The sequence below is a fragment of the Chaetura pelagica genome, unplaced genomic scaffold (assembly GCF_000747805.2).
Source record: "Chaetura pelagica isolate M959 unplaced genomic scaffold, ChaPel_1.0 scaffold112, whole genome shotgun sequence".
NCBI lineage: Eukaryota > Metazoa > Chordata > Aves > Apodiformes > Apodidae > Chaetura > Chaetura pelagica.
In genome coordinates, this window is record NW_009952798.1 from 2,295,247 (window position 1) to 2,307,298 (window position 12,052).

General features: G+C 40.1%; 1 protein-coding gene across 1 annotated transcript in view; it reads left to right on the forward strand.

The window, feature by feature from the left end:
• The first annotated feature begins 1,693 nt into the window (after nucleotides 1-1,693).
• SIRT1 (sirtuin 1) overlaps nucleotides 1,694-12,052 on the forward strand; it is a 16,000-nt gene continuing 5,641 nt past the window's right edge. Inside the window, exons 1-6 of the mRNA XM_009994881.1 lie at nucleotides 1,694-1,772; nucleotides 2,299-2,469; nucleotides 3,813-4,054; nucleotides 5,384-5,536; nucleotides 8,253-8,400; nucleotides 9,738-9,817. Of these exons, the coding sequence (XP_009993183.1) occupies nucleotides 1,694-1,772; nucleotides 2,299-2,469; nucleotides 3,813-4,054; nucleotides 5,384-5,536; nucleotides 8,253-8,400; nucleotides 9,738-9,817 (873 nt within the window). The remainder of the gene's footprint in view (nucleotides 1,773-2,298; nucleotides 2,470-3,812; nucleotides 4,055-5,383; nucleotides 5,537-8,252; nucleotides 8,401-9,737; nucleotides 9,818-12,052) is intronic.

Consider the following 12,052-nt stretch of genomic DNA (forward strand, 5'->3'; position numbering starts at 1 on the left):
CGGGGCCGGTTCCCCCGCGGGTGCCCGGGCTGTGCCGCCCGGTGCGGGGCTCACCGGCCCCGCCGCGCTCCTGCTTCCCCGCAGCGCCAGGCAGCTGCCTCAGCCGTCTGTCCAGCCCTCATCCGCGCTCATCAGCCCCTGTCGGAGCCTGGTGTTTCTGGTGCTGGGCTTCCTGGAAGGAGAGCGGCTCAGCTGTCATTTCTGAAAGCATCTCTCTTCCTGCGTTGCTGTCGAGTTATTAAAAATGAAAACAATCATAAGCCCTGCTTCACGATTTCTACCGTGATGATGATTTCATTTCAGTTCCTTGGAAGCTTGCACAGGAGCAGCAGCCTTGACCTATTCTTTAAATAACTTCAAGTTACAGCCTCGGCTGAGATTTCAGTGACTGCAGCAAAAACTAGACTATGATCTAAAAAGTTTCTTTGCAGACCATGTTTGAAGGATACTGCTTGGGCAGTACCAAACTAATGTGCATTGCATGGTTGAAGCAATAGGCTTTGAGGTGGGTGTTTCTGTTAACCTTGGGTTTTAAGGCAGTGCTTTGGAAAGGCTTGTATGACACTGCATTCTGCCGGTAAAGCCTTCATGCTTTATCCCGGAATGCAGTTTTAAGATGTTTTACTTCCAACTCCATAGTAGAACTAGAGAAGATTCCTGCCTGTGCCAAAGCTGTCCAAAAGGGAAGAGCTGTACGATGTGCTTGGAGCAGCCTTGGTGTGTAAAAACCTGACTGGAACGGCACAAGAGTAAAGCTGACAATTTCTTGTCAGTGCCTTCTGTGAAGCCTTTTTGCTCAAGTTACTCTGATCCACAGGCATGTTTTACTATGGGCTGCTTAGTTCTGGCAGGCGTTCTCTTCAGTTGCTCTGGGGAATCCAAGGGCAGTGTCACATTTAACCTGTTGCTTCAGCCTGCTTGCATCTGCCACAGCGTTTCTTCAAGACAAGACAGTGTGACCTGTAGGGGATGAGTCTTTAACAACGTAACAGCATCTTTATACAGCAGATACAAAGGTCGTGTTCATAAAACTTGTGCTTGGCACTTACTGATGTGTACTAATCAACTTTTTTTCTTCATAATGTTTTCTTTTTGTAATATGTTTCTTGAGTTCATGCATAAGGAGATGAAAGAGAAATGCTGTAAATACTTAGATTAATAGTAAGAAATACATGTCAAAAGAGCACCAGTGGTCTCAGAAGAACAAGACGGCAAGTACAAAAAAGCAAATTTCTGTCTTCTGCATCTTTCCACTCTAGTCAGAATAAAGTATTTATGCCAACAAGGGAAAGACCACGACAACACAATCTCTGAATAAAACATTATGGTGTTTTGTGGTGTTCATTATTTAAGAGTAAAGGGAAGTAACCTGCCTGAAACAGCGCAAGGGTTCATTCAAACAGATTGAAAACTATTACAGTGATTCTCTGCTTCAGAGGACATGACTGAAACTTGCCCTCCTTCCCTCATAGTCTTGAATTTTCAACAAAGTAAGCTACAGTTGCTGTGTCTAATTAAAAAGCCAAGAAATAAAATGTAGTAGTCTATATTCTAATAAGCCACCCAGGATAAAATTTAGATTTGCCCTTCAGTGCTAGGGTGGTAATGCTTGCTGGAAGACAAGCATCTCGTGCTTTGGAGTCGCTCCTCTAGATACATGATGAGTTAGATTGAGTTACTCTGGCTTAAGGCCATGAGCTGCGCTGAAGTAACTGTGGTACTCGAAGCCAAACCCCCTGCAGGGGAAAATGGGGGAGGCAGACTTAGTGAAGGTGGGTCAGGGCAACACCTTGTCTGGCAGAACTGAAATATTGTTCAAGTGTCCATGTGGTCACCTACTGCCTGGTGACAGCCCAGCAGCGTTCTGTATCTCAGTGATAGCCAAATGGCGATTTGTGGATTTCTTTTAAAAATAACATGCTCTTAAAACCTTGTCAAAGACTGGTGACACATTTTCATTTTACGCACTTTCTCAGTAAGCTGAACAGGATGAGAGTTGTAAGAGAAAGGAATTTTTAATTGTACTTCAAAACACTGGGATTTGGGGGGTTTTAAAATACAAAAATCCTTAGTGTCTGACACTTGATAGAATGAAAACGTTACTACAGTCACCACCCAGCCCACTGAAGCCCAGTACTAAAATAGCAAATCCTGCAGTCTATCTACTGAAGGCTTGAAAGCCTATCTCTGACTCAAAGGTAGGAATTTTCTGTGTCCCAGTGCTGAAACTGCCTAGTTGCAATTCATTTGCCATCCACTTTAAAAGCCTACTATTTTAGGTTTTGTGGTATATTTAAGCACCTGTCTGTGCCACTTGGCTCACGTGTAACCTGTCGTTGTCCTGTCTTACAGATAACTTCCTTCTCAGTGATGAAATCATAGGCAATGGTTTTCGCTCCTGTGACAGTGATGAAGATGACAGAGCCTCACATGCCAGTTCTAGTGACTGGACCGCAAGACCACGTATAGGTAGAAGCCTATATAATATTCTTAGATGCTGTTTGCCTCTGAACAGTTACCTAATTCTCTCCACTCTTCAAATGTTCTTCTGTTGCCAAAAAAAAATAAATGGCAGTGACTGCTTTGGAGCAGCTTGAAGTCATTGGCTGTACTCTGTGGTATTTAAGGAGTTTAAAAATTAACCTCAGACTTAATGTATTTTGGTTAAGATTGTCAATGTCTTTTTTTTTGTGTGTGTGTAGAAATCCTGCTGTGATCCATATTAAAAACATACACTCAGGCTCACTAAATTGAACAGATATATGGCATATTTCTGTCCTTTTTACCCAGTATGTATTCTTTAAGGAACAAGAAGATGGTTCATGTATGGTTTTTGGCAGTCTGTAGGGCTCACTGTGCTAAGTGTTGAATCAGTTTGGGAATTGCTAGTCTGCATGTGTATTGCATGTTAGCAGCAGGTATGGCAAGCATGGCAGTTACTGGCCTTGCACACAGGCAAGGTCACTGCTAAGGTCACTGGTAGTTTGTGTGGCAGAGGGGCCTCCAGGGCACAGGGTTAGGACTTGAGGTCTCTTGTCTTACTTACACAGGCATGATCATGCCATAGAATTCATTTTGATAAGAATAGCAGGAAGAAAATGCATTATGTAAACAGACTGTTCCATTTAAAATCTGCCCCTACATTGTCTTTACTTATCCTTTGTGACAGGATCACTCTTGATACCTTTTGGGTAAATGTGTGTAACAACTAACTGATTTCTTTGTATGTATTGTACCTAGCCTTAGTGATAAGTATTTGGGTCCTCTTAGTCACTTCAGCTTCCTAGATTTTACCTGCTTTTCTTCTACTGCTCCATTCTCCAGTTTTTCTAGCAAGATTGATTTGATGGCTTTGAGAGGTCATGTCTGAAATCATTAGAGGACTAAAAGAACAACAAAAATCCATGGGTTGGCGGGCTCTCTTTGTCTCTTTTGGGTGATCTTTTATAAAATGACTAGAAACTACACGTGTTTGTTGTCTCTTCAACTCACTACAGTAAATACTTTACAGAATGTTGGAAAAATACAAATGAAGCTGTACAATGGAGATAACCTTGTGAATATCTGAGAGCCATCAAGTGAACTGGGATTTCTACCTTGATAAACTTTCAATTAAATCCTTCATGGGTTAGCATAAAATAATCAAAACCCTAGAGCTTCAGAATTTAGACCATAACATACAGGGGTTTTGATGAGCAAAGCATTGAATTAGGTTATTAAAATTGTAGCAGCAAGCATTAATAAATGGGATGATGATCATCATCATCTGAAATACTTGGCTCAATTTTAATTTTTTTCCTTTTTTGTCTTAGGTCCCTACACTTTTGTTCAGCAGCATCTCATGTTAGGTACAGACCCACGGACAATTCTGAAAGACCTGCTACCAGAAACAATCCCTCCACCTGAACTGGATGATATGACACTCTGGCAAATTGTGATAAACATTCTTTCGGAACCACCAAAAAGAAAAAAACGAAAAGATATTAATACTATTGATGATGCTGTGAAACTTTTACAAGAATGCAAAAAAATAATGGTCTTGACTGGAGCTGGGGTACGTATTCCTGCCATGACAGTGTGAGAATGTAAAGAGAGTTGGTTAAATACTTGCCCAGTGCTTGACAGCTTGTGGGTGATGTGACCCTGGCAACGTTTGTCATGAATTATTGGTGCGAGATGGGAAGAGGAGGCACAGCTGTCCACTAGAACCATGCACGCTGCAAAACTGCAGCTTAAGTTGGAAATGGCAAGATCTCTCATAAGAAAATATTCTTCAACATTTAAACCGTTTCTTCCATGCTAAATAGTTATAGAATAAGATCACACCTGCCTTTTCCAGAACGTTTTCTATCCTAGTAATTTTTTGTCAATTGAAACCAAGGTAATGATTTTTAAACAAAATGTCAGTGGCTCTCTTAAAATACCTGATGGAGCTAGAGGGACTAGAAGATTCAAGACTTGAAAAGATAAAAAAGGGCCAGGAGGGAGGATTATAAGGAGAGTTTGATTAAATTTCAGTAGGCTGAATCCTGTTTTTAACACGTGCTGCTCTGTAAAGGCAATAAGGTTACACGCAGTTTTACATTTTTAAACTCTTGCAGGTTTGCAGCTTTGTACCCATGTACCAGATCATGACACCAAAGCCAACCATTTTTTGCTTCTGTTCATGCTCAGGGGGTGTGACACCATTCAGAAAAGAGGAGTCATTCAGATCAGCTTGTCAGAAAGGCACTGCTACTTGTGTCACCCAGTCTTGCTCTCTGTTATCCTGCCCTGTTCCTTCTCCTCTTCCTGCTGTATTTTAGGGTAGCCTGAGACAATACATTTTAGTCTTTATTGACTGCTACAATGCCTTGATAAACAATGCCTGTTTATCAAAATGGGTTTATTAATCAAAATAATCTATTCTGTTACTGTATTAGCATGTAAAAAACACAGACAAAAAAACCACCTAAATTGACAGGTCAATGAACACTTACTAGCCGAATTTAATGCAGCGTTATTTTAAATTTTTGTTCTCTTTGTACAAAAGAGTAGTAAAAGTAAACTTTCCAGTTTCCAGTAGTAAAAGTAAACTTTTGGTGTCTTATTACTGCCTGTACAGATTGTACTGAAGGGATTTTTTTGTCCAGTTGTCAAACTGTTTCTGTGCCGTTTCTTCTGCTTGTGATTTGGGAATTGTTATGTTAGCCAAAAAAAAAAAAAAAAAAGAAAGGGGGAAAAAAAGAAAAATAAATACAGAGAACTGAGACTGGTTGTTTTTAATGTCTCTGAGCACTGTGAGCATACAGAAGTGTGGTTTCCTGAGAGGTTTGTATCATAAAAACTCTTTATAGCCAAATCTGTCGTTTTGCTTATTTCAGATTGCAAACATATATTTCAGGTGTCTGTGTCATGTGGAATACCTGACTTTAGATCAAGAGATGGCATCTATGCACGCCTTGCTGTAGACTTCCCAGACCTTCCCGACCCTCAAGCAATGTTTGATATAGAATACTTCAGAAAGGATCCCAGGCCATTTTTTAAGTTTGCAAAGGTATGGTTTTCCAACAGTTCTTATCTTGGTCAGTAAAGAGAGACAATATTAAAATGCATAAATCAGATATAAAACTACTCTGTTAACAAAATTGTATCTTTTTTTTTTTTTTAATAAACAAAATAGAAAAATATGTTAATATATTGAATTTACTTTCATGAGAGATCTAATTCAGTGGCATAACAACTCTCTCCTTGGCAGTTCTTTGCAATGTATCCATTTTATATCCTGTGTTCCTTCAGTCATTGTATGCAACCACGTACGAACCTTCCTAGAAGGATTCAGCAACATTCTCATGTTTTTTTAAGCTTATTTTTACTGTTCTGTCAGAAGTTCATTACGCACAACCATTCCAGACAGTGTCTCTAATTTCAGGGAGAAACATAAGAGCATGTAGTTCTTTGATCAAACCTCAGTAATCTTAGCTGCTGCCATTTTCTCTAAAAAATGAAAGATTATCAGAAACTTCTGGCCAGCACATGAGTAATGTGGAAAGGCTACATTTGAATTTGATAGGCTGTGGCATGCTCTTCAGTGTCATACAGTACATTCACATTTTATCACTCTGTTCACAGTAAAGAGGACTGAAGCAGTTTCATGCACTAATAAGTTTGCTCTTGTTTCAGGTTTGATAGAGCTGCCACCAGGATCTGTACATCTTAAGAGAATTAAAGGCTTTTGCAGGGACCGTGTTCACTTACAAGGGAGAACGCAGCAGTTTTTGGAGAGGTGTTACTAATATTTAACAGTCTAAAAGGCAGAGACCTCATCTCACAGACAGGAACAAATTGTAGAAGCTGTAGACATGAAGAAACAAAAAATTGCATTTAGTGTGGAATTTCCTTGGGGAAAAAAAAAGCAAAAAAAAAAAAAGGCAAAAGCAAAATACTGGAAGAATTACTACAGGACCAGCAAGGAGTTGTGAAAATCACTCACTATTGTGTTCACTCTTCCTTCTCTTTTCTCATAATTGATACTATTGCTCTGTTATGTTACAAAGATTCTAAAGAGTGGCAAAGAATACCAATGCATTCTTCAGCTGCTTGGCTTGCTCTGAAAGCCTCCTATCCAGATACAAACATAGTTTGATGCTCTTTAGTATACTCAGTTCCTTGGGCTTTTAATATTAAAATAAGACAAAAATAAAATCTGTACAGCAAACAAACAAAAAAACCGAACTTGCTTGAAGCCTGTTTATATGCAGGCTTTCCCAAAATAGTCCAAATCCAAACTGACTGATACTTTTTTACTAAAATAATGTTGCCTCCTCCTTTCCTTGGCTTAGCTAGAATATTGATTTCTTATTCCATTAAATCTTAAGTTCCTTTAATTCTAGGAGCACAGGCTGGCCAAATATATTTGCAGAGCTCGTGGCAGAACATGTCTTGCTGCTTCAGACTAAGATGTGGAAGCTGTTGGGACCATGTGAATATCTGATGATGACCATGTCATGATCTAGGCAGTAGTACTGTGAGCAGCCACTGGTCATTGCTGCAGTGTAGAGGCCTGTGGAGCTTCAGAATTATGAGTAACTTGAAATACTTTGGGGAAACCTAAATGCTTTCAGGAAGTCTTTTTTGTTTGCTAATAGTTAGGCTATATGGCAGCTGAAGGCAGAGCTGTCACAAGGATTAATTTAGCAGTCCACTGTTGTGGTAGGAGTTTTGGTTCAGCTCTAAGTATCTACTGGTAAAGGCAGGCAGCAGCCTCGTCCTGACTGACTTGCTTTTTGGCCAGTGGCTCTGGTGCTTTTTCTGTTAAAAGGCCTGGTGAGACTTGCCCAGGTGACACTCCAGCCCATTTGCTGGTCAGTAATGAGAGTGACTGGAGAGCAGAGGGTCTGGAATTCAGGTTCATCCCCTAAATTAACTCTCCGGAGCAGGAGAGTGGTGCTGCTGCTGGTGTCCTACGTGTCACACAGCAACCAGAGGTACCACCAGGGCGGTCAGCTCTCAGGGAAGCTTCCTCATGTGAAGCTTTCACCTGGGTGCCCACATTTAATTTATCCTTTTGGCAGGCTCCTTGTTCACTGGGACTAAACATCAAACACCACTGCCTACCTTTCTTTCCATGTGCTCTTCAAACATACCTACCTCTCCTCTCCCTTCATCTAGCGGAAGGGCTAAGCATTTATCAGGCACAGTGGAATCACTCTGCTAAACCACACAGGTTTAATTTGGTGACTATTGCAACCAGCTAAATTGGCAGAGCTGCCCTGAGCATCACCTGTCTTTCCCCTTACATCCAATGCCATTCTGCCTTTTGGGCTTCCTACTTCTAGGATTGGCTGCTGATAATGCTGAGGAGTAAAACCTGCTTGTCTCCAACCAAAAGACCAGAATCCCAAATCCTCATGAAATTTCTGTCTGACTGCAGTTAAACCATGTATGCCTCTAGTAACAAATAGTGAAGTTACTTGACATACAAGGCTTTCCTATTTAATAATTGCCAAAACCAAGAGACCTAAACTTTGCTTTTATGCTGTGTGAAGAACAAAATACCAACTTCACATGGAGGAAGTCACCCTGACATGATCAGAAGCTCCACTGTTGAAATAAGAGTTGGATCTGAGAAAAATGACAAAATGCAAAGGGAGTGACAGCATTCACTGCTGACATAATCCTTGATAATATTTACCTCTGTGTGAGTTGCTGCAGTTGGAATGAGGACTTCATGTAACCATTTACACTATCTAATGTGCTTCTGAATTCCATAGGAAATCTACCCAGGACAATTCCAGCCATCTCTGTGTCACAAGTTCATAGCCCTGATGGATGAAGAAGGAAAACTACTTCGCAACTATACTCAGAACATAGACACATTGGAACAGGTTGCAGGAATCCAAAGGATAATACAGTGTCATGGTTAGTGGTTTTATTTACATTTATTTGATGGGTAGGAATGATTTTTACTGATGTATGTGACAAGGTAATTACCATTGAAGTGACTCTTTTTCTTTAATTGGCAACAAATAACTCTGCTTTTAAAATGTAGAATTTTTTGGGGGGTGGCTTAAGTATTTAAATCAGAAGTGTTTCAAGTGGAAATACTTTTTTCAGAAATTATGCTTGATAAATGGTGGGTTTTGTGTATCAGTGAAGATCCATACCCCATTCACACAAGCTTAGAACTTAACTTTTTAAATGTATTTGGTGCTTCTTTATATTCATGGATGAGGACATAGTGTGGAAATCAGTCTTTCCACAGGTCCTTCTCACTGTCAGTGGAGTTTGGCTGTTACCTGATTCTTTATTTGGAATGTTTTCCATTGAAATCTTAAGATATCCTGACACTGGAGCGACTTTACCTGATGTGTAAAATGTTGTGGATTAATCACCAGTTCAATTCAACTGAAGATCACCTGGTTACACTTTCAGTGTAATGCACATTCTGTAATGATGATATCCAATGAAGTGGAATCTCTTCACTAGTTGCTTCATATGCTTTCCACTTCCAAGGACTTTCAGATGTCAAGCTAAAAGGCCAAGGATCCATTTTTAAGGAAAGAATGCAGAAAACGAGTTCTTACAGGGCACATTTGGATCATTTAGTAGACTTCTGGCAAATAAGTTGCTGAAAAGTCACTGCTGGCATGTTTGTAAGGCCTGTCTAATTCCACCTGTTCCAGGGACTAGAGTCGTTTGGCATTGTTACCTACAAAACTTAGCAAAGTGCCAGATTTGGCAATTTTCTTCACTCCAACAGAGCAAGCATGGTGTTCTGTCATGGTGGCGAAGCAGCAGGCGGTCCAGTCCTGCGTCTCCCCAAACCCAGTGCTGGTTTCCATCTGCACCTGGTGTGCCAAGCATTTTGCCCTTTGATAACTACAGTTTCTTGAGGTCCTGACGCTGCTGCTTTCAGAGCTGCCAGCACTGCTGTTGGTTGTGTAAAGAGGGAAAGGGAAGGTTCTGCTCTCCTCTCCCTGGATATGCTTGCACAGGTTGGGGAATTGAGAGGACAGAGTATAATTTGTGTTGACATGCATGTGGTATAACCTACTCCTAAAACAAGAATTCTGCTGACTAACATTTAGAAGAACTACCTTGAGTACTACAAGTATCTTAATTTTACATTGCTTTTAAATTACTGGGTTTTATAGTACTGCAACACAACAGCCTCTGTGGCAAAGCACCTTGGGCAAAAAGACCAAATCTGAATTACTCTCAATCCTTATTTCTACTATATGGGTTTCTCCCCTCAGGTTCCTTTGCAACAGCTTCCTGCCTGATCTGTAAATACAAAGTTGATTGTGAAGTTGTTAGAGGAGATATTTTCAATCAGGTAAAAATTTAATTTTAATTCACTACAGTTTCCTAATAACTCTCAAAAAACCCTCAAACAAACCAGAACGGAACAAAACACCACCCTTGGATTGCTTAAAAGATCTACTTTTAAAATGCTACATATCTTTGCATGTATGTCCTAAAATTGCCTATCTGTATTTTGGCATTTCCTCTAGTATATAAAAGTATACTAAAATATTGTACTAGAAAAGTTAGATAATGGGGAAAAAGCAGAACAGAACCTTAAGAGTCCATTTGTGATGGCACCTCAAAAAAAGGTAGATGTTAAAATGGTAAGTAGAAAGCTGGCTTTATACCTGGTTTAACTTAATCTGAAGTCACAGTCACACTGAGAAAGTACCTTAGCTATTTACAGCATTGGTTCCTCTTTGAGGATTTAACTACATTAAAAATATGTTTAAACAGTAGCTCATGCATGGAGAAACTGTGAACTGCAGAGCAGCCTCTGAGCAAGCAAGAGGATCAAAGGAGATGTCTGACGTGGGCTTTCTGAGATTTCCGAACAATGCCATATTCCAAAATCCCCTCATCTGGGTGTGAGGTGCCCCAGGGCCACGGCAGGAGTTATTTCTGAGCTGTCAGAGCAGATGAACCCTTGGCTTGGCAGGATCCTCTTTGTTCTTCTTTCCATTCTTTTGAATGAACAGTGATGAGTCTCTGATCAAAAGGATCTTGCTTATACACATGGAAGAGGACTCTCTTCCTGCAGGTTCATGCGTTTTTGATAAATGTTTAGAGTCCACAGTTGCAACTTTAGATGAGAAATGTAAATATTTTAAATGAAATTTGAAATGAAACTCAATGAAAGCCTTTCAGGAGAGATGTTTGACTTAAAGCTTTAAGGTGAGCCTCATAAGCCTGAAGCTTTGTGGCATAGAGATACTGGTTGTGACATCTGATTTACTTTGCTACTAAGAATATTATTTTTGAGAACTTTTTATCTTGTAGATGTTTGCTGCTCCTTTACCTTCAGAGCCAGACAATTGGAATTTAGGTTTTTTTCCTTCTAAACAACCATTCCTAAGCATTGTCTTTTTCTGGTTTGATTGTTAGTGGTCAGGACTGCTTTTTCTAGTGACAGTTTAGTCATTGTATGTTTGTATGCCCCTATGGCCCATCCCTGCTCGGGGTCAGTGATAGCAGCGTGGAGAAGTGGAGAGAAGTAGCAGCAGTGCTGAATGGTGATAATAAAGAGGGTTCTTACTCCCGAGATGAGACTGAAGGAGCTTTTTGCACTCAATCTCTCAGCCCTAATCTTACAGTACTGTTGCCAGGTGTATCTCTGCAGGGCAGGCCCTAGCTGCAATACTGAACTATTTTTTACACTGCCAAATAAATACAGTTATTGCCAAATATAATTTCACAAAACAAGAATTAGCAGTATTGAAAGAAAACGTATCCTTCCTCCTTTATGCCTCAAAAAAAATTGCTCCATTGCAGTCTGCAATTCCCAAACCAATTCTACACAGTTTCTTTTTCTGCTGCCTCTCTAGAATATAGAATTTTGTTCTTTAGGTATCAAAATAAACCTTTTCTATATTTACAAAACAGAGCATTGTCCATTTCAACAGTTTTGTTCTCTAACAAAGTCCGCTGTGACAGAAATAGTTTTGGCACCTGGGTGCTAATAGTCCAGTTTCTAGTCTCTGCTGTCCTCCACTATTTGAAAGTTCAGTTATACATGGCCCCAGATCCTTAGTTTCCCCTAAAAATGCTCCCTTTCCTTTGCTCTGGTCCATCCCCTGATGGTTTTAAGTGAGGGGATCTTTCTGCCAGGATTTCTGTTTGTGACAATCTGTTTAGAAAACTACTGATTTCTTGTTGCTGTTCTTCAGTATTTTGCCACTTCATTCTCTTGGTTGCTCTACACAACCATCCTTCTGGTTGTGAAGCAGCAGCAGTTATAAATCACACAGACAGAACTTATGAGTAAAACAATTGTCAGTTGTTTCCAAAACCAGCACTTTTACTTTGCTTTTGACTCTTTCAGGCAGCTTCAACAAATACTGAAGGGGTCTCAGAGTTAGAAAAGCCCAAGAAGTGGAAAACATGCACCAGTTGGATATTCTTAAACCAACATAATCTTTACTGATCTTGCTTTTGAGATACAGGTAACATCATTAGTCAGTTAGAAACTCCACTTCTCTTTCCATAAGACAAATACATCAGCAGAATGGTGGGTGTGGGGGGAGAGCAGCTTTTGGAGGGAAAG